This window comes from Miniopterus schreibersii (genome assembly GCF_964146895.1).
Source record: "Miniopterus schreibersii genome assembly, chromosome: 18".
Taxonomy (NCBI): domain Eukaryota; kingdom Metazoa; phylum Chordata; class Mammalia; order Chiroptera; family Miniopteridae; genus Miniopterus; species Miniopterus schreibersii.
In genome coordinates, this window is record NC_138121.1 from 28,955,175 (window position 1) to 28,976,474 (window position 21,300).

General features: G+C 57.1%; 1 protein-coding gene across 3 annotated transcripts in view; it reads right to left on the reverse strand.

Moving 5' to 3' along the window:
• Positions 1-19,304, reverse strand: part of PIEZO1 (piezo type mechanosensitive ion channel component 1 (Er blood group)) — a 61,042-nt gene extending 41,738 nt beyond the window's left edge. For all 3 annotated transcript variants that reach the window (XM_081117884.1, XM_081117883.1, XM_081117882.1), the window contains exon 1: positions 18,957-19,304. In XM_081117884.1, the coding sequence (XP_080974010.1) occupies positions 18,957-19,020 (64 nt within the window). In that variant the 5' untranslated portion in view covers positions 19,021-19,304. The remainder of the gene's footprint in view (positions 1-18,956) is intronic.
• Between the last annotated feature and the right edge of the window lie 1,996 nt (positions 19,305-21,300).

Genomic DNA, 21,300 nt, shown 5'->3' on the forward strand with positions numbered 1-21,300 from the left:
CGGAGCTTCTGGGCTGCTTACCCTTTCCAGTGGCCACCTGCCCAAGTGGGGGGTCCACCCCAAGCAGAGCTGGTGCCCGTCTCCTCCTCAGCTCAGGATATGGTTGCGGTGCTGACTCAGAGCCCCACCCCGCTCTGTGACTCAGCAGTCCCCCGGCACCCCAAGTCCCTCGGCCTGTCCGGTATGGCAGGCCCTGTTCTCCAAGGCCCTTACTATAACACCTAGGGAGGAATGCCGCTTGGCCACTTCCTGCCGGCAGGTGGGGATGGGGTCACTGGCTCCTGAGAGCAGCCTGGCCAGGTAGGGGAGGAGGGACCACAGGCCCCTTCAGAATCCTGACCTCCCCACGGATGAGGGAGCTGGTGGGGAGGGTGTTTCTGTCTGGCTGTTAGGAAGGGGTTATCATCATCTATGCATTTTTCAGCAGCAGACTCAGCCTGCCCACCTTTGCCATGGTTTCCCCTTGGGTAAAATGTAACACTGATAAGACTACAGCCCTATGACCAGCATGCTCCCCAGCACAGCACCTGTTCTCAGAAGGCATCCCACAAATGTGTGCCTGAGCAAGCACCTGGAAGAACGTGTAAGGACCAGATGACAGGTGACACCATTCTGGATGAGGGCATGAGGTCAGGGGACTTGCCAGAAAGCTTGGAGGTGTGGCCAGAGACCTAACATGCAAATCAGCTCAGTTTGTGTTTCCTTAGAGTAGCAAGTCGGGTGGTTTTGTAACGGAGCAGCTTGGGTGTGGTGGTTCCCTGTACACGTCAACTTGGGCGCCCAGTTTAGTCAAACACCAGTCTGTGTTTACTGCGAAGGTATGTTTTAGTTGGGATTAACATTTAAATCTGTCAACTCGGAGGAAAGCAGATGACCCTCCATAAGGTGGGTAGATCACAGACAATTGGATGAAAGCCTTAAAAACAGAAACTGAGGCCCCCTGGGGAAAAGGGACTCTCCAGGAGGCTGCCTTTGCAGAATTTGGACTCAAGATTGCAATGTCAACTCTTGCCTGAATTTCCAGCCTGCTGGGCTGCCCTGCAAATTTCAGACTTGCCAGCCCCGCGGCCTTATGAGCCAATTCCTTAAAATAAATCTCTGTCACGTGTGTGTGTGTGTGTGTGTATATATATATATGTATACACATAAATAAATGTGTGTGTGTAGAGACACCTTATTTAACGTGTTCTATCTATTTTTGTTCTCTTGGTTCTGCTTCTCTGGAAAACCCTGATTGATTCAGCTGATTTTGAGGTTCTGCATTGTGAACACCAGGCTGGCCAGCCTGCCTCTGAAGTCCAGGCCCAGGTGGCTGCTCTGGACAGCTGTGTGGCTTTGGGACTGGGGTAGACAGGGTGCCTGGGGCCCCACATGTTCTCTGGAAATTCAACAAGCTCATGAAGTGACCAAGGGAAAAATCAACATAGCCCGCTCATAACAACCAGCCTGGCCCCACCCCCAGGAAACCGGCCCCTGGAACAGGGACCCAGCCCAAGCTGCAATGAGCATCCAAGGACACTACCAGTGAAGGCCAGGCAAGATGGCCCGTGGCCTCCCCAGGCTTGAATTCTGGACTCATCAGGCCAGAAGTGGGCCTCAGTTTCCCTTTTGCAAGAAATTCACTTTCCTTTTCACTTTCAAAAGATTTTTTAGATGCACAGAATCACAAAGTAATAAACATTCAATTCAGTCTCACTCCTCCTAGTACTATCCGTCTGTCTCACACAATTCTCCGCCCACTGTATATTTTACCAAATGAAACATTACTGATTATGCTCAAGTTCCCTTTGCTCATCTCCCCACAGTTCCTCTCCCTCCTCTAGAAAAAACACTCATGCATTTCAGGATATCCTCCCAGGACAGAGCCACTTCTGAGCTCTGGAATTCCATCCGGGGTCATTTCCATGGGACATTCCTGGCCTGCAGCTTTGGTCTCTCGGGGGCCTCAAAGCGCACTGGCCTTCCTGAGCCAGGCGCTGTGCTACCAAGGAGGTGCCAACCTAGCCTGTCTTGGCCATTCCCAATTCCTAGGAGGCCAGGCGCAGAGACCCAGGGCCTAACAAAGTCCTGCCGGGGCGGGGCGGGGGGGGGGGGAGGGAGGCAGAGGTCTGGACAGCTCAGGATGAGAGTGGAAGGGGGAGAGGCAGGCCCTGACCTTCTACACAAGCAGGCCACAGGGCCTTCTCCCCTCTTAAATCAACTCCGAAACTTCCGGAGGCATGAAGCCCGGGCCTGCGTTGAAGTGGCTGAGGAGGAGGCTGGCTTTGCTGGAAACCATGCTCCCCTCCCTACATCTCTCTCAGATCCCCGAAAGTGCAATGCCATCAGCTCTCAACCTAGGCAAGGCGCCGGCCCTGAACTCACAGGAGGAGTCTGCAGTGGAGGAAAGCCCCACTGTTGTCTGTTCATGAGGAGGGACTGTGCTTGGGGAGGGAAGGTCCCCACAGGTCACAAGCAAAGGCCACATAGCCAGTGACAGAGCCAGGCTGGACCAGCTCCCTCTGAGCTGGGTCTTTAACTGTGGGGCAGTCCCCTTTACAGGGTTCAGAGCAAGGAAGGAAACCAGGGATTCTACAGCTCCCATCACCGGCAGGACAGAACCCACCTTCCCTAACACATCCCCCCACCTCCCACCAGCCTTCCCAAACATGCCCAAGACTTCCCGACAACTAGAGTCTTTCCTAAAGTGGTCATGCAGCTCACACATGCGGGGACCCTCCCCGAGTGCATGGGCCAGGCAAGCTCAATACCCCGCCTAGCTCTCCACCGCCTTCTTAATTCAATGGACCCTCCAGACTGAGACTTGCAAAGCAGGACCCACGAACCCCTGAAGTTCTATGTTGTCTAAGGGCTGTCCTCCTGACGGGAGGGGCCAAGGTGCCTGCCCGCTCCACAGGCCATCACCCAAGGTTCAATCCAGTATCACAGACTTCCAGACAGGCCAGCATGATGTCCCCTCCTCTGGCACGGCTAGTGGCACAGTGGCCCTTTCAGTGCGGCCGGTGGGCCCTGCGGCCCCTCCTCCACACCCTGCCTGGCCCTCAGACAAAACCACCGTCGGGCGTGCTGGCTCCTGGTGATGGACTAAGCTCCCCAGATGAGAGGAGAGGCTGATTAAACAGCCACTTAAGAGCAGAGAGCGACATTCCCTGAACCCTGGGAGAGGCAGAGGGCGGGGACAGGGCAGTCCTGGCTAAAGCTATACATTCAGTTCCTGGAAAAAGTGGAGAAAAAAGACTGACACAGCCATCTCACCCACCACATCCTGTTTTTATGGAAAACTAATCTAATTCCTAACAGTAGAGCAAGCAGCAGACATCCTCGGGGGTCCCAGGAGGCCAGGATGAATGGGACCAAGAGGTGGGAGGGCTCCCTTGGTCCAGTGTGGCAGAACCAACTGCCCTCTCCTGCCAGCCCCACCCGAGGCTCAGAGCCCCCACCCCAGGGAGGCCAGCGATCAATGGTCCCTTCCCAGCAGCAAGGATCAGGCTGGCTCTCGTCCACACACCCCAATCTAAGCGGGACCCTGCTCCCAAACAGCCTCTTTCTCCTTGGGCTGCTGGCAGCCCACGATGGCAGGTCAGAAAGTACCAGAGATGCCGCAAGTCTCGAGGACCTGCTTCTGAGCCTGGTGGCCTAGTGGCTATACGACTCGGGCTTTGGAGTCAGAACAGTCTTGGCTAAAGGTCTGACCCCACCTCTGTGAGCTGTGTGACCTCTCTGAGTCTCAGTCTCCTCACTGTAATATAGGGATGCTAAACGAACCCCGTCCAACTCCAAGGTGACAAGTGTGATGCTCTGTAGAAGGCTGGAGGCACGTTGGTGGTACCAGAGTTGATTCTTACTGCTAAAGTATCAGTGTTGTTTTCTTTACTAACATGAAGAGTGCTTTCTGTCCCTCCGCCCTGGGCTGGGCCCGTGCTCGATCCTGATGGCTAACGGCTGCGCTCAGAAAGAGCCACCTGCCCAGAGCCACAGAGCCCTGAGACTGGAGTCAGGCCTTGCACCCACCTTCTCACCACTGCAGTCTGACCATAAACACCCTTCCAGGCCTCTCCTGCTCCTGGGGGTCAAGGACAAGCCTTTGGGAACTTGCAGACTCTAGTTAACATGAGGAGAGAGGGCAAAGTGGCAGCTGGCTGGCCCCCGCCCCAGGCCTGGCTGCACTGTGTTCCCCAGAGTCCCTGCTAACACAAGGACAGGACCCGTGGTTCTTGGGTACCTCCTCCAGCTAACGCAGCCTGTGGAGGGAATCCAGTGAGGGCCAGAGAAAAAAAGGGCCAGTTGAGCTTAAGACGGGAGCCAGGGAAGCCTGGCATCTCCTGTACTTGCTGGATGCCCAGCGGGCCTGCAGAAACCCACTCCCAACACCTCCCAGGTTGTTCCTCTCACTTGGAGAGGTTCTCGAGGCCAGGATATCCCCCACCTGAACGCAGACATGCTCACTGACACCAGCCCCACTGGCTGGGGTCCCTCCCCACCCACTCTGCTGTACAAACTTGACAATTCCATCCTCACAGTCTCGATCTGAGCGGGTCCAGTGGAGCCTGAGTGGGAACCTGCAGGCAGAAAGCTCACAGGGACAGCCTGACACCCATTCCCAGTGAAGAGTCCCCTGGTCCTTTGTCCCTTGATACCAACCACACTCCTGCCCTCCTCTGACCGGTCCCACGGGCCCCACAGCTAACTTCTGGCTCCTGTCCTTTCCAACTGTGGGACTTGGAACTTGCTTAACCTCTTCAAGCTGTGACCGTCATCCCTGCAACACAGCTGACTCAGCAGCTTCCCCAAGAGGCCACAAGAGGACTTCATCGCTGTCAGGACAGGAAGCAGAGGGGGGCCTTGCCCTCAGGCACTCAGCTAGGGGCTCACTGATGGCACGGGGGCCCAAGGGAGCTGTACAGGGCATCCGTCTTGTTTTTTCCATCAGCCAATGCCCAACCCTGTCCTGGGAGCAGGGAGCTGCTTAGTGAAGCTTGGTCCTTTGCCCTGTAGCTTCCCAGCCGAAGCTGGTGACGGTCCCCATGGTGTGCAGCCACGTGTCTTTCCTCAAGGAGGGCATGAGAAACGCTCCCCAGCTGCCAACACTGTAAGGAATCAGGAGAGGTGGCCATCAGCACGGGCGCCCACCAGCCCAAGCCAGGGTTCCAAGCCGTGAACCACTCCCTTCCTGCCTGGGCTGGGGAGGACCCTCTGCCAGCAGCCTCCAAAGTCTGCCACTCAGTGCCTTTCCGCTGTCCCGTGGGAGCACCCAGCAGCCCATGACTCAGCCAGACCCAGCGGACTCCACTGTTCCTGCCTGAGCAGGCCTAAAGCTGAGTGCTGTCACTCTGCTGGCCCCTGCCTTGGCGGCAGGACGTCACCAAGCTGCTAGACAACTCTGTGCCTCAGATTCCTCACTGGTGAGGCCACTGACCTGCCCGGGGGCTCCCACGAAGAGCTCCTTGGTAACAGCGCATGGCGTGCAACTGCATCTTGGCCAGGCTTCGTGATGACATGGGATGCAGCCCTGCTGGCCTGAGAGGTGGGTGACTAAGAGTCTAGTCACTGAATTTTCAGCAGAGACATCGAGGGTGTGTGAGAGGCAGCACCAGCCCCATTTCTCAGGTGGACTTTGCAAGGTACTTGCACCTGGCAGGTTGTACCCAGGGCCACCAGGCCAAGGAGAGCAGGCACTAATCTTACAAGTGGACATTAAAACAAGTAGACATTGGCTTCAGAAAGACCCCATAGCTGGAAGGGTGGCTGCTGGTGCTGGGTAACTGGCGGAGCAGGCTCTGGGCCCCTGGCTCTGCTCCAGAAAGCCTACCTGCAGTACAGCAGGTAGTTATGTCCCACTTTTACAGGTGAACTTTGGACCCAGAGAGGCTGAGTGACTTGCTCCAGGGCACCCAGCAGCAGAGAGAACTTGGAGTCGAGTCAGGTGGGAGGGGGAAAGAAAAAAGCAGCTTGGCCTGGGAGCTTTCCATCTCACCGCCTCTGCTCTGCAGGCACCCGCCACCCCAGCAGGTAGAGGGAGGCATGTGGCCTCTGAGACTCTCACTGCCTGGCAGCTGCTGGGCAGAGAGATCATACATACTGAAGCCTGCTTCCCAACACAGCCGTACCCTGGAGTGCCCCAGTGACCGCTGTAAGGGTTTACAATGAGTCACCCCAAGATGTATCTCTGTGGTACGTGGATTATTTTGAGCTAAAGGCAAGTGAGACCCTGAACGCTCAACGGAAACTTCTGCCCTACCTTAACTACTTAGAATTTAAATTAGGGGGACTTGCCTATAATAAATTATCAAACATAAGCTTTTTAAAAAATAAAATTTTCTTAACCCTTACCCAAGGATGTTTTTGATTTGAGAGTGAGAGCGAGTGAGCAAGCGAAACATCAATGTGAGAGAGAAGCATCAGTTTCCTCCCACATCCCCCCCAACTGGGGATCGAGCCCGTAACCTTTTGTAAGGAATGATGCTCCAACCCAACTGAGCCACCTGGCCAGGCTCAGAGGTGACCTTTTTGACCTGTCTATAGGGCAGGGCAAACTTCTAATTGCTGACCCTCTGGCTCTTATGGTCCAGCAATGACCTTCCTCCCCCGTGAAGCCCCAGTGCCTTACCTCATCCTTAGCTCAGGACGTCATATACACTTCACTTTCCCTTCCTGCCTCTGAACCTCTCATGTATGTACGTTTTCTGACTCTCATGTATGTGGGGTTTCCATGCATCTGTATGTAACTAAATTTGGTTATTTTCTCTTGTTAATCTGTCTCATGTTAACTTAATTATGAGACCAGCCTAAAGAACCTAGGAGTGTAGAGGAGATTCTCCCTCCCCATCCAGGATGAGGCAGAAGTCTGGGTCAGCTGAGGTCCCAAGGCTGCCCCAGTGGGTCCCCACTCTCCATCTGTGCACAGAGTGGGCCGGGGAGAGCAAGGATCCACAGAAGTGACACAGGCAGTGACTACAATCAAACACTCAACGCCCTGGGGCGATCCTGGCTGGAGACCTGACTCCCCGCACAGCCGCCAGAATGACCATCCTGCTACAGTTAAGATCCGAGGTCCAGCATCTGTGTCTCCAAGGGCTGATATCTCTCGCCTGTTAGGTAAAAGCAGCAGAAATCCAGGCCCTCCGCACGGTGGCAAGTGAGGAAGCCACTGATGTACCTACCGCCGGGCGCCTAGGACAGCCACGTGGGTTTCTATGGGTCGGCCACTAGCAGGAGCTGCCATAAGGACACAGTGCAATGAGGAAACCAGCCTCAAGTACAAGTAACCAACCTATCAACAGATGCTAGGACCTGAGCCCCCCGGAGGCTGGCTCACACCAGGCCCCTTGCCCCTAGGCAGGCCCCTGCCCCCTCCGGGGGTCAGAGGTAAAAAGAAGTGCAGCTCCAGGTTTTCCCCAAGAAATGGCTCCAGCACCCTGTCACCTCCTCCTCTGACGGCTGACCTTCAGGAGCTCCCGTCCATGTCCTTAAAGTCACCCTGTGCAAAGGCCAAGCTCCTGAGGCTGCCCTGGCCAGATGTGTCCGCAGCACTGTCCTCCAACAGGGGCCACTTCATCTCAAAAGCCCTCAGCCTACCCACACAGGGCCTCGCCCCACAGGCACGCGGGCAACGCCCCCTGAAGACACAAGCCCACGGAAGACACAGTGGCAGGCACAGGCTCCCAGCCCCCAGGGATGCCGGGAAGTGTCTCTCAGGCTCTGGAATGTGATGCAGCCGTCCAGCCCAGAAGCTGCAGCAATTAATCACTCCTCCATCTGCCTCCTACGCCCGGCACTGAGGGTCAGGGGGTCTCCTCCCAGTTGGCCCGCCCCCCTCTGGTCCTTGCAAATAACTCTTGGGTTCCAGCCTTCATCCCTTGCTCTCCAGGACAGGAACCTGAGGAGAAGCAAGGGACAGGAGTGGAGAGCTAAGACGAGACGCCCAAACAGGGACCCATGGGACTCACGGTTTACCCACCCGGTTTAGGCGCAAGGGAGGGAGAAGAGGGGGCTTGCTCTGAGGAAAGGGGTGAGTGGGCGGAAGTCAGGCAGGAGGCCAGAGGTCTGGGGAGCGGAGCGGACTCCACGTGTGGTCTCCCGAAAGCCTAGGTTTTGTTTACTCAGTACAAGCTGGACCTCACTCTGGAAGGACTGGGACAGAGCCCCACTTCCCCCCACTCTGCCAACTGGAATGTCTCCATCTGCAACCCCAGGGACACAAAGTGACCAGGAGGTCCCCCAGGCTCTAAAGGCAAGAGTCTGACAGGGCCGAAGGGAGCAGCGGTGGGCGTCATCTCCAAGTGAAGGAAGAAAGCTCGGTGTCCCTTGGCAGAAGACATACAAACAGAGGGATCCTAAGCTTGTATGGGGTCCTCCAGGCCCAGGACCTCATGGAGAGTGACCTCCAGGCCAGGCAATGCTCTATTACTTTGCCTCTGTGCTAATCTCATTCTCATGAGGTCACATATGTGCCCATTTGTCAGGGTAAGAAAAATGAGGCAGAAGAGATTGTTGTTAAGCCCACAGAGCAAATAAGCTCAGGTGCCAGATCATACAGCCAGCTCCTGAAAAAATGGGGCTGCTGCCCTGAGGGTCCCCTCAGACTCCACCCCTGGGCCCACAGGGGGCCTCAAGCCACTGTCACTGGCTCACCTACACCCTCTGCAAGTCCCTCACATCCCTCCAACACTGACAAGTCCCTGCTCCTGATGCTGGGAGATTAGGGCTCAGCCTGGCTGCCTCTCCCGGCTGGGAAGGGCTGCACTCACTGATAAGGTCTGGGACACAGCTCCAGCAGTGAGATAGGAAGTGACCCCAGGCAGGACTCGGCGGCTGGTTAGGGCTGGTTTGAACATCAGAGAGCATTGCCTCTAGCAATGAGCCCATCACAGTCTCTGCCTATGTCCCCTTTCCCCGGCAGGACCGGGCACCGGGCACTGACAACGCCGTAACATCAGCAAGGACATGAGTGTGCCCAAGGGGAGCAGCAGGACCTCGAGGGGTGGAGAAAACCCACCCAGACACTGGTCCTGGGAAGCAGGTGGGTGCCTCTCTGCACAAAGTGGAGGAGAAACATGCGTGCGTGATTGCTGTGCCACTGGGCCCTGGGAGGGCAGAGGAGGAAGCAGAAGACACAGTGCTGACCCCAGGGAGGTGTGGCTGGCCTGGAGGAGAGGCCCCAAGAACTCAAGTGGCAGCTCATCTACTGCGGAGATGCAGGACAGTGTTAGCGCTGCACAGGGCTCCCTGCAGGATCAAACAAGACTGGACACCCAGGGCCAGGTGGAGGTGCACTCGCCAAGCACCTGGGCATAGCTTCTGCAGGCCCTGATACTGCTTTCCTTGGACTTGGGAGTTTTTCCTGAGGGGAAGCCATCAGAAGGAAAAGCACATGAAGATGGCCACTGCATCCCTGGGAACCGCAGGGGATGGTGGGCCAGAAGCCCCAGACCATCACTTTGCTGAGGCTAAAAGGAACCCACTGCATCCAACAGGTGGCCCAGGGAAGGCCATGCTGAAGACAACAGAGCAAGAGTCCCAGCCACGCCCATGACACCCTGGACAAGGGTGGGTGAGCGAGGGGTGGTCCCCACAGAGAGCAGGCCAAAGGCCTTGGGAGGGGATCTGAGAGCTGACGGTGGGGGAAGAACAGAGGACACAGGCGGAGGCAGGACGCAGGAAGCTTGGGAGGGAACCAGCCCAGCCGAAGCAGCAGCCCACCGGTCAGAAAACACTGAGAGAGGCAGGCCCCCGTGCCAGGCGCCCAGCCGAAGCTGCCCTCACAGCGTCCTGGCCTAGGAAGCCGGCCATCGAAACAGAGCACACAAGCTAACGGGCCTTCCAGTTAAAACACCTGCTATTAAAAAGATACCATTCAGCAAATGATTAGAGTTGGTAAGCCACAGGTGGGAAAAATATAGGTTGGGGCAAAAGTAGGTTTACAGTTGTTTCTATAGAAAATAATACAATAACTAATAAATAATACAATAAACTGTTTTACACATTGACAAGTGTAAGCCTGCTTTGGCCCCGCCCTGTACTTACAGGGCATATAGGTGATAAAAACCTAAGTCCTAGAATCCTAGAAGAAACAAAAAGACAACAAATTTTTTTAAAGTGGGTGAAATGCTTTGAGACTTGTCACAAGAGATAACAAAGGTGACGAACATCGGGGAGGTACAGGTTAAAGATACTACCTCACGCCCATGAACCAGCTAAAATCAGAGGTCACAGCACCACGTGCCGGCAAGGGTGTGAGCCCTGAACCCTACCCATGTGTGGGAGCGGAAACACGTAACCTGGAGACCTGGCAACCCCACACCCAGGTGTGTAGGAGTGAATGAAATTCAGTATGTGTCCACAGAGAGGCATACACAACTGGCAACCTCGCTCATATCACCAACCCAGAACAGGGGAACAGACAAACAAGCACCAAGGAGCACGAAAAAAGAAGGTTCCCCCGTCAGCCTGGACCAACTGCAGCAACTGCGCTGAGCGAAGGCCCCAGGCAGAGGGCCCTGGTGGTCCCTCAGACATGAACCTCAAATACAGACAAAACTGCCTAGGCTGACAAAAGTCAGAGGGTCATGGGGACGACCAGAAGAGGGCATGGGGGCTCTTGGGGCAGAAGCGTCTTCTCTCTTATTTGGGGAGGTGGTTATACGAATGTGCTCAACTGCCAAAACTTACCAAACAGGACACTTAGGATCTGGGCGCTTTACTATTAGTCTGTTCACGGTACCTCGGCTAAAAATGCAATGCACGCACTGAGAACTGTCCTGCAGTGGGGACTTAAAGCAGGACCTGGCTTAAAGCAGGTTCTCCAAACACATTTGGCAAGTGAATAAAGGTGGGAGAAGGCAGCAGAGTGCCCCAGTGTCTGGAAGGGAGGAGGGTCAGCCACAGGAAGCTGGTGGCAAAGGGAACGGCCGGCAGGACCCCAGGGCAAAAACGAACTCGGGGTGTTGGGGGGCAAGAAGGAATCTGGGTGTCTGTGGGGGATGAGGCACAGCTGGAGGAAGGAACTGGGAGTCACCCAACACACTGACAGGTTGAAGGCACAGGGACCAGGGCTCCTGAGAAGCAGGAGTGTCACAGCAAGAACCCTGGCTCTGGGGGCAGGCAGACCTGGTGCCAACTACCATCCACCTCCGTGACATCACCCCCATGTCCGCATCCATGCGATGGGGCCACCACCTCCTGCCTGTCAGAAGGGAGCACGCTCACTAACTGTAGAGTGCTGACACCAGCAGCAGGCAGGAAAGCTGGGGACTCGGTCTGAGTGGAGACTAGAAGATGGAGGGCCACGCGCCAGGCCGAGGAGCGGGGCTCTCACAGCGGGCAGTTCTGAGGGCTTAACGTGGAGGAACTGCTGCTCAGGTGTCTCAAGAAGGCCATTTGGGACGAATCTGGCTACAGAGCCAGAAGGCTGGGGCAGGGAGGGCAAAGAGGCCGCCTGTGTGTCCCAGCCTAGGGTCTGATGGCAGTGGACGTGAATGGAGGTTGCAGAGGGAATAGGGAGATGAGTGACCCTGTGTCAGAGAAATGATGAGATGCAGAGGTCCGTGCCAAGTGGCCAGTCAGCTGGAGACGGGCCAGACAACTTCAGGGGTTAGGAGACAGATCGAGGTCAGGCAAAGGCTCCTCACACTGCAGATGGGCAGGGGAAGACCGAGAGCAGGGAGTTCAGGAAGGGCTGGGGGGCTGCTGTACTACAACCTTACAGACAGGCAACTAGCAGACAGGCCGGGTCCAAACTGTACCTGGACTGCAAGTTGCCAGGGCACACTCCCGCCTGCAGGCACACCTCAGACAGTTTGGGAGCCCTGCTCCTTCGTGAAACAGCACAAGAGCACCCCCCACCCCAGGAGGGGAGAGAGACACATGCAGCAAGAGGCCTGGCGCAGAGTCCTGATCAGGGCTGGGCTGCCGTGGTCCTTATTACCCCTGGGAATAAGGGAAGGCGAAGGGAAGGCAAACAGCTTACTTGGGAGTAGTGAATGGATGATTTTATTTCCCTTTTTAAAAACGAGTTTCAGGTTGTTATAATGATGTGTTGTTTTAATGGTGTTTTAACCATAAACAGAAATCAAGTGAATGGGGAGGGAGGGAGAGGGGGAGGAGATGGCAGCAATGCCCGCACAGAAGCAGAACTGGACCCGTCCCGGCAGAGGAGCTGGGGGTGTGATGGGAGGCCCAGGTGCTGGTGGTTGCAAGAGTGACACTGAGACCCAGGCCTGAGGCCAGTGGGGCTCCTCTTTAGAGGGCACCCTGCCCAGGGAGCCCACACCTGGCCCTCTCTTGCTCTGCCCTCTGGTCCTGGCCAATCACAAGCCTTTGGATGCTCCAGCAGGCAGGAGGAATCTGTTTACGTGATAATTTTATTCTTTTGTTTCCCCCAGAGGACCCACAAGAAGGCCTTCAAAAGGCAGGGGAGGTAAGGAGAGCTGGGGGAGGGACAGGTCTAGCTGGCACACCTGGGTGCTGCTAGGTCTGAGCTGAGCTGGGAGCAGCCTGAAAGGAGCCTGAGGAAGCACGTCCTGCCCCAGCCTCAGCCCCCTGCTCCCTGTGTAGGCCAGCTCTTCCCCACCTGGTGGCTCAAGGACCTGGGATGGAGGCCTAGTCCCCGAGCCCCCGCCTGCTCTGCAGGAGCCAGCTGGCTCTTAGGTCCATCTTAGCCACCCAGTCGCTGGCAAGGGAAACCACAGGAGGTGGCCACGGTCCCGCTTTAGCCTAAACCCAAGGAAGGAGAAGTGGCCTCGGCTATATATACTTATGGAGAAAACAGTGCAGATAGAAGGCTGGTAAACAGCTGGCCCGTTAGAGGGAACCTAAAAATACTCCCTATAATTATGTTATTAAAACACACCAGAAAAATGGGCCCACCCCACTGAGCAAAGGCCCCCAGACGGCTGCAGGGAAGCGGGAGGCCACGCACGTCAGCCTGAGGGTGCCCTGGCGTCACCCGGGCGTTGGTCTGGGCCTGGACGCTGTCCCATTTTGTTCCCAGCCGGCTCTCACCTCCCCCTGATGGGCAGCCTGCCCCAGGACTGACCAAGCTGCCCAGTCTCAGCCTGCGGCTGCTCATCTACAAAGTGGGAAGCTCCTGGCCCCATTTCCACCCCCGAGAAACACACAGGAGCAAAAGGGGTCACACCTCTGTGATTCCAAAGTCCTGGGAGCAACCTCAGCTCCATGGCTGGGGGGAGCACAGTGACTGTGGGTGCCTGCCTGGAAAGGACTGAAGGGAAGCCGAGTCACGGGCTGCGGGGAGGCCTGGGCGATGGGGTCCTACAGCGCCCACAGTACACAGGCCAGGTCTCCCTCTAAAAGCCGGTGAGGGGGGAACAGGCCTAAAGGTTAAAACAGCAACTTCATTTTATCTGATTTAAAATTTCACTATTTTATGAAAAGTATCCATGTTACTATAGAATTAAAACTTAATTTTTAAAAAATCAAAACTGGGGGGAGGGGATCAAGTCTAGGGACTCTGGCCCTGACTGTCTACTAGGCTTATCCAGCCGCCCCTGTCCTGCCCCACCTCCACCTGGCCACAACCAGGGAATGAGCCTAGAAGAACACCCCCCCACACACAACACCCCCATCCACCAGGCCACCCACTTGGCTCCTTCCAGCGACAGAGGGCCTGACCTTGGGGAGGGGGGGGTGCACTGGTCTGGGGCCCTGCAGTTGCCATCCTGCCTGGCTGCCAGCTTCTCTCCCTCCTGAAGGCTGCCTTGCCTGGTGCTCACCTTCCCCCTGCCCTGCCCTGCCCAGCCCCATGCCCAGTCTGGACCTTATGTATGGCAGTATTTGGGAGCCCTGTCTTAGGTGGCATTAGTTGGGGACCCCATCATGTGTGGCTTATTTGCTGCACTGTGTTTCTTGCCCATCTGTGCTCAGCACGCCACTGCACAAATAAACACAGCAAAGGGACTTAAAAACCAAAGCGCCAGAACCTGGGGGACCCCAGACCTCCTTTTACAGACAAGGAAACCCCAGTCTGGTTAGAAGGGGGAAGGATGTGCCCTAGCCCCTCCCACAGCGCCACCATGGGCTCTGAACCAGAACTTAGGCCCCTGGCTGCTGCCCAGAGCTCAGTCCCTTGAGATCTGGATGAGAACACTTGAATGAATCTGGGAAAAACTCAGGGAAAGGTCCTGTGCCAGCTCACAGGAATCTGTGTGGTTGGCGTAGTGCGTGCTGGCCAAGGGCCAGGCTACCGATACCCAAGGTCCCTTGGCCAGCCCTGGACACTTTACCTCCCCCTTCCTGGGACCTGCTCGCTACTGGCTGGGCAGCCGCGTGTGCATGAACCCCCTGTGGTGAGCGGCTCCTTTCATTCTGTTTCCCGGAGGCCCAACCTAGCCACTGACCACCAGCACATGGGTCCAGCGTGCTGGCATATGTGGGAAAGCACTCTGGGGCTCCTAGTCCACCAGGATTGGGCATGGGGGCTGCCCTGATTTTGCTCACATCCAGAGCCCTGGAGATCAAGAGATCAGAGGCCTGGGAGTTTCCTTTGAACTTTTACTGTCTTGTTTATAGGCGAGGAAACTGAGGCCCAGAGAGAGGGGTAAGGGCATGGCAAGTTCAGAGCAGGACAGAGGCTACTTGGCCCAGAAACCCCGCCGACAAAGTCAGCTGAGCCTCTCCCATCTGTCCTGTCCCCTCAGCTCCCCCTTCTGTTCCCTCCCCTCGCTGCCCTCCCCAGGACCTTCCACCCCAGGGTCTCCCAGAGGTGATATCCTGCCAGCAGGCATGGGACTCACCTACTCCAAGAAGGAAAAGATTTCATCCCCAGCTTCCTCACTTCCTACCTGTGAGACCTTGGGTGAGTGAAATAACGTCCCCAACACCAGGTTCCTCATCCAGAACACAGGCTACACTCAGAGGAGTTCAAAGTCAAGACTGTAGAGCAGGTGGTCCTGCCCCACCCCATCCACCTCTCCAGGAGACTCAGGCTGAGGGGACAGGGAGCTAGAGTCAGAGCTGCGGGCCACACTGCACCCCTTGAGGAAAAGCCTGAGGCAGGCACTCCATGTGGGCTCACTGCCCAGAAGACATGTGCTGCTTTACCAACTGCTTCCAGATGCTTGGTCCTTACCATGAGGAACGACCAAATTGCTTTGGCAACCAGAAGAGGGAAATCTACATTTAAAAAGTCCATATATTTCTAAAATAGATAACAAAGAAGACAGCAACATTTTGTTGAATTCTAAAGAAAAGGGGATTTCTGAGGACCAGAGTGGTCAAGAGTGGCTTCCTGTAAGAGGAGGCTACACTGCACCCTGAAGGTGTGGTGTCAGGACTGGAGACATCCCTGACCCCTCTGGTGGGCTGGCCCCACCTCCCACACGCCACAGAAAGCAGTCCCCTGTGGCTGCACTCAGAGCAGAGGGAGTCAAGAAGGCCTATCCTCCAGCTTTGAGCACTGAAAGCAAATTCAGTGCCCTGTCAGAACAGGGGAGACGCCGCCCAGGAAACAGCGTGTGGGGCCAGGATCTGAGACTGGGCACTCCTCCTACCCCCAGAGACAAGACTTCCTCTGTAGGACCCTTCCCGGCTGGGCCCTGGGCTCTCCATGCCCTGGCTGCCAGCAGGATGACGGCCTGCAGATGACCACAAGTAACCCATCCCCAGCTCCTGGGCAGACCCTGGCCCCTCCCCTACACCCCCGTCCTCAGTCCTGTCAACCAGGCACCTTAGTTCTGCTAACGTTCAGTACTCCTGGGGGCCAGCACAAGGCTGTGTCTTTCCCCTGGGGTCACAGAGGAAAGCAGGACCTGTGCCCAGCTCCACGGCCACTCAGTCTGGGTGCTTTCCTTCCTAGTGGCACCCGCAGAGCATGGCCTCTGGATGGAACAGGCCTGAGGCCTGTGCTGCTCTGAAAGCCAATCACAGTGTCACCCCCAAGGGGTTCCTGGGCAAATGATCAGACCTAGAGTGCTAACAAGGCTCCAAGGCCCACACCTCATTTTCTCATTGCCAAGAGAAAAGACCACCTCCTGCCTTCCTCACAGGGGTGTGGAGACAGGGATGGTGACAAGCCTATGAAAAGGAGGAAGTGTCCCATTCTAAATGGTTACACGTCTCAGTGATAATCAGTCTGATGCAAGTGACGCCCCTGTGTGTGGTGGGCGTGCCTTCGAGGCCGGAGGCCCCATTTTACAGGCAGAAGCCAAATACTGCATTTCCAGTTTCTGGTAGTCGGTGATACAGTTGCTGCGTTCCAGTCACCTCCCTTTCTGCTACCATGTTTGTTTCTGGCTGCCCCTGTAAGGCCCAGAGTCAGGAGGTGTGGCCCGTTCTATGGGAATCACAAAGTGTCCTGCCCTGACACCTCTCTAGAAGCTTCCAGCTTTGGGTCCTGACCCTCCTGGGCTCCAGGGACGAGAGGTGAGCTGCTTGAGACCTCCACCGTTCACAGGGGGAGTCGGGGAGTCTGTCATGATGAAGAGGCCAGGCTGGGCTTTTCGGGCAGTAACCCTGCACTGCATGGGGAGTGCTATGGGGATGAGGGACACCCCAAGATGACTCAAACCCTCCCCGCGACTGCTGCCTGAGCCAGCACAAGGCACAAGTCTGACTAATATCCTCTGAAGCCTTACCTAGCACCCACCTCTTACTTTCACTTCCAAAACTGAAGAAATAGCCATCTCCAGCCAGAGCTTGTCAGGGACGAGTTGCTCAGGAGACAACAGAGGGAACATTCCACCTCCGGCCAGGCAGCATGGCCTTGATATCAGCAGGACAGCCAGTGGGCCCCTAGGGACCAGAGCTGCCCACGCCCTAGATGAAGAGTCTCAGGTATCACCAGCCAGGCCGGCTCAACATCACCCTCCGTCAAAGCTTAAGAAAAAATACTGCAGCCCAAGTCCCACAACCAGGCACAGAATCAGTGTGGGGTGTGGCCTGGGCATCAGGCCTTTTTTAAAATTAATAGACTTTATTTTGGGGGCAGTTAGGTTTATAGAAAAACTGAGCAACAAGTACAAAGAATTAGTCATCCAACTCCCCAGGTGACTCCAATATGACCCAGATGGAAATCCTGTGCTAACACCACCTCCACATCCCGGGACAAGAGAACTCTCCACGTCGCCACATGAGCAGCAGCCAAGACCCAGAAAAGAACCCAGGACCCCTGCCTAATTCTCAGTCAACAAACTCCAGGCCTTGGGCTGAATCTGGCTCCACCACTTGTTTTGGCACAGCCCACAGCTAGGAGTGGTTTTTACATTTTTTAATGGTTGGAAAAATATCTGAAGATTTCATGATGAGAAAATATTTACTATCTGGCCCGCTACAGAAAAAGTTTGCTGACCCCGTGCAAGGAGACTCCACCACCTAGGGGACAAGTGCCCTTGAAGAAGGACCCCCCACCTCTGCAGGCCTAAGTGATCTGATTCTCTCCCTCTCTCGAAGGGCCAGGCCAAGCAGGATACAGGTGCCCTGTGGCCAGGACAAGTGAACCTCTGCCTCTGAGAGGCTTACCTGTCCCCCCACCCCCACCCCTCATGTCACCAGCTTCTAAGCGGACCTCTAGCTGAGTCTGTCCTGCTTGTTTGACCCTGTGGCTCTCCAGAGGCACCGGGCACAGCTGGCTGACCCGCACTCTCCCATGCACATGCCAGGTTGTCCTGTACACACAAGGGTGGACTCCAAGCCTCCTCTCGGACCTCAATGTTTTCATTGATTCCTGTCTTGAAAAACTTCCCAAGTTTCACCACCTTTCTCTGCTACAAATCAAAACACAGTCTGTCTAGGAGCCAAAGCGCAGGCTGATGTGGATCTCCCACTTTCCCGGCCCACTGGGAGCCTGCATCTACCTATAACAGAAGTTGGCAGAGGCCTACCTGGAGTGAGTTAGGAGGCTCTGGAAAGACTTTCAGAATACAAACCCTCCCCCCCCATCCACCATGGCCAGACATATTTCCACCCAACAGACAGACGTTTGCACCCAATGCAAACCTTTCCGTGGTTCCATAAATTAATTTAATCAGAGTACTTTCCAGCTCACACCCAAGAGACAGCCCCGGTGGAGAGAGCCGAGAGCAGCGTCAAGGATGGAATGAGCTTCTGGGCACTCTGCCCTGGGCACAGTGGACGCAAGGGGGGTGCAGGAGAGGTCTTACAGCAGGACAACCACAGGATGAGCTTTCTGGAAGGGGCGACACTGACGATGCCACGGTTCGGGTCCCTCCGCTCTGATACCAAGGCTAGAGAGCCGCCTGGGGGGTTCCCTCCCCCAGCCCGGGCCCAGCTGCCTGGTGCCTGCCGCCCCACCGGAGCCAGTGAGCAGAGTAAGTCAGGGCACGGAGAGGGGAAGCGCAGGGAGGATCCCGAACTACTTTTTCCAAAGCATAGGCCTGCCCTAGTCTGGCGGGGTGTGGGGACCAACATGGAAGAGTGGGGGGGGGGGGCCGCGCCCAGGGCACAGACGTTAGTTCTGCTCCGGAGGCTCCAGATTAAACTGCTCCAGGCAGGAAGCCCGCCTTCTCCCACATTGGTCAGGAAGTCATGATGCAAGTTTGCACTTTTTTTTTTTTTAAACATGAAATAGAAAAAGAGATTTGTGCCCCCTTCACCAGCTCTCCAGCCCGTCCCACGGTGGCACACGATCCCCTCGCGGGGGCCCTGCTCCCAGGTGTCCGGGGGCAGGGACGAACCGCGCGCTCGCGGGGCCGCCCCGTGGGCGCCGGGTGGCCACCTCTCCACCGCCCGCCGCCGCCCTCAGCCCGGCGCTCGGACGGGGCCCCGCCGGTCCGCCCGCGCTGCCCCGGCCTCCCCGGCGGCCCCGCGGCGTTCTCATGCCTCTGGAATGCGGGCGCCCAGGGCCGCGCGTCCCGGGCGATCTGCGCGCCCGCCCGCCCGCCCGCCCGCGCACGGCCCCCGCCCCGGCCGGCCTCGCTAGCAGCCGGGCGGGGAAGTGGGGAGCGGGACGTACCGCGTCCCAGCTCAGAGCTCGCCCCACTCACCGGCCAGGAGCGCAAAGGGCAGCAGCAGCCAGTAGAGCACCGCGCCGAGCACGTGCGGCTCCATGCCCGGGGGACCCGCGGGATGAGCCCGGGGTCGCTGGGCCGCCGCGGCGCTAAGGGGCAGCGCGGGGCATCCGGGTTTGGCGCGCCATGGGGCACAAGGCGGGTGGCCTCACGTGCCGTGCGCCGTGGCCAGGACACTCGGCTGGTCGGCGGGGACCCGAACGCCCCCGCACTCTCCTCCTGGGTCCGGGGCCCGCGTCCACTCGGGCGCTAGCCCTGCCCGGCGGCGAGCGCAGCGCGTGGCTATCCGCGGCTCAAGGAGGCTCAGCTGGGCAGGACGGCGGCTTGGCGGCTGCCTCCCTCCCCCTCGCCGCCCGCGGGGTTTATAAGCTCGGCCCCCGCCCGTCCTCCCGCCCTGTGCCCGCCTCCGCGCTGCCTCGACGACCCAGCGCACCGGGCACACCTCCTGCCCCACGCGCCCGCGCAACCCGCCAGCCCTCCGGGTCGGGGCTGGCAAGTCGGGACCCTCAACCCCCAATAACCTTGGCGCCCCTTCTCGGTGTGCACGTGGGGGCGGGCAGGGGGGCGTTTCTCTCCCCGCGGACTCGGCTGGAGGGCTAATAAAAGGTTCCCTAGAGCCTGGCTTCCTGGGCAGCACCCCACGCGCAACGGCGCCCCGCGTGGCTGGAGCGACTTTCGCTTTGCTGCCACAGCCGCAAGGACGCAGCGCCCCCTGGGGACCATGGGCCGGCTCGGAGCCGCAACCCAGAGGCCAGTAGCCAGCTGGGCCGGGGTCGGGTGGGAGGACCAGCTGTGGACTGTTTGGGGCCACGTGCGGCCGCTCCCAGCTGTGCCCGCCACCTCAGCAGCTTTCCACCACCAGCTTCGCACTGATCACCTGCAATAAGGCGGTAGTGATATCAGCTAGAGCACGTGGAGAGGCCAGGGTCTGAGTCGAGGGTGTGCTGGACATTTCAGCCTTTTGGCCTCCTTTTGGCCTTTGCCACCCTTGAGGTGACTGGGAAGGGAGAAACAGAAAGGGCCCCACAGTGTCAGAGGCAGAGCCCTGGGGATACCGCTGTACTCTGCCCAGGCTCCCAACTTGGCAGCGTGAGGGGGATTAAGTAGGCTAGGGGGTGCGGTGGGGACAGGGAAAGCCTGCAGCCAGCCCTGGCCCAGGCCAGCCGACTGAGGCCAGCCAGAACACAGGCCCAGACCCTCCAACTCTTAAAAAGCCAAATAGGCGGACCTTCGTGAAGTCTGGTGTTTAAATGCTGACTGGATTTCTCCACACCTTTCTGCTTCTTCCTTTCTCAATTCCTAGTTAGAGTCATGTCTGACCCTGGACGTTTTCTAACCCTCTGAGGCTTGTAGACTCAGGGTTTCTCTTCAAAGTCAGAGAACGAAGGAGGCTGGGGACACTGGGCCAAGCTGATTGAAAATCCCAGGACCCACCTGCAAATATGCCTGTTCCAGCCTCTGGGAATGGCTGGAACCACCCTCAAGGAAAGGCCCAGATCTGGCTGCCTTGGGCAGGATTGGGGCCAGGGTCTCTGAGTAGCATCACTATCAACAGAGATGACCAGAAGGACAGCCCACATCAGCTCCTCTGACTGCTGGCTTTATGGTCCCAGGAGGCCATCCCCCCTCTCTGTGCCTCGGGAGCATCTATGAAATAGGGAAGGGGCCCCAAGCCTTGGAGTTGTGAAGATTTAAGAGGAGACCATGTCAAAGTAGACGTGAAGCAGCATGCACCCAGTGAGAGGTCACCATCTGACCCCTAGGTTATCCCCCATTATCATTATTAGGCTAGGGGTCGGGGAGAGGAGGGCAGGAATAAAGAGAAAGGCTTGCCAGAATGCCAAGAGTGGAAATAGAGCGGACACTGCATCAGGACTGGGGCTCCCCTCGCCCCTCCTCTGTCTGGCCTGCCCTTGGGTGATCACTGGGCAGCTGTGGGGGAGGGGGCGTCCCTTTCAGGACATTGATGCCCAATAGCACAGGGCCTTGAAGGGATGTAAGACAATCTTGTTTACATAAAAGGCTTAAATGCAAGTTTAAAAACCACTCCTTTAAGCTAAGTCCTTCTACAGCCTAGAATATAACATTTTACACCCTTTCCCAAGAGCATGGTTTGCAGGGGGAGCAGGAGGAAAGACAGGGATGGGGAGGAGGGAAGAGGGCCCAGAGGGGCATGTCCAGAGTCCCCAGACCTACCATAGAAGCACTTGGGACCTGGCTCACAGAGCTTCCCACCCTCCAGGCTCCAGCGTAGTTGCTCCAAAGAAAGAGGGAATCTCAGAACTTGCCCTGCAGGTGTGCTCACAAAGGAACAGAACAT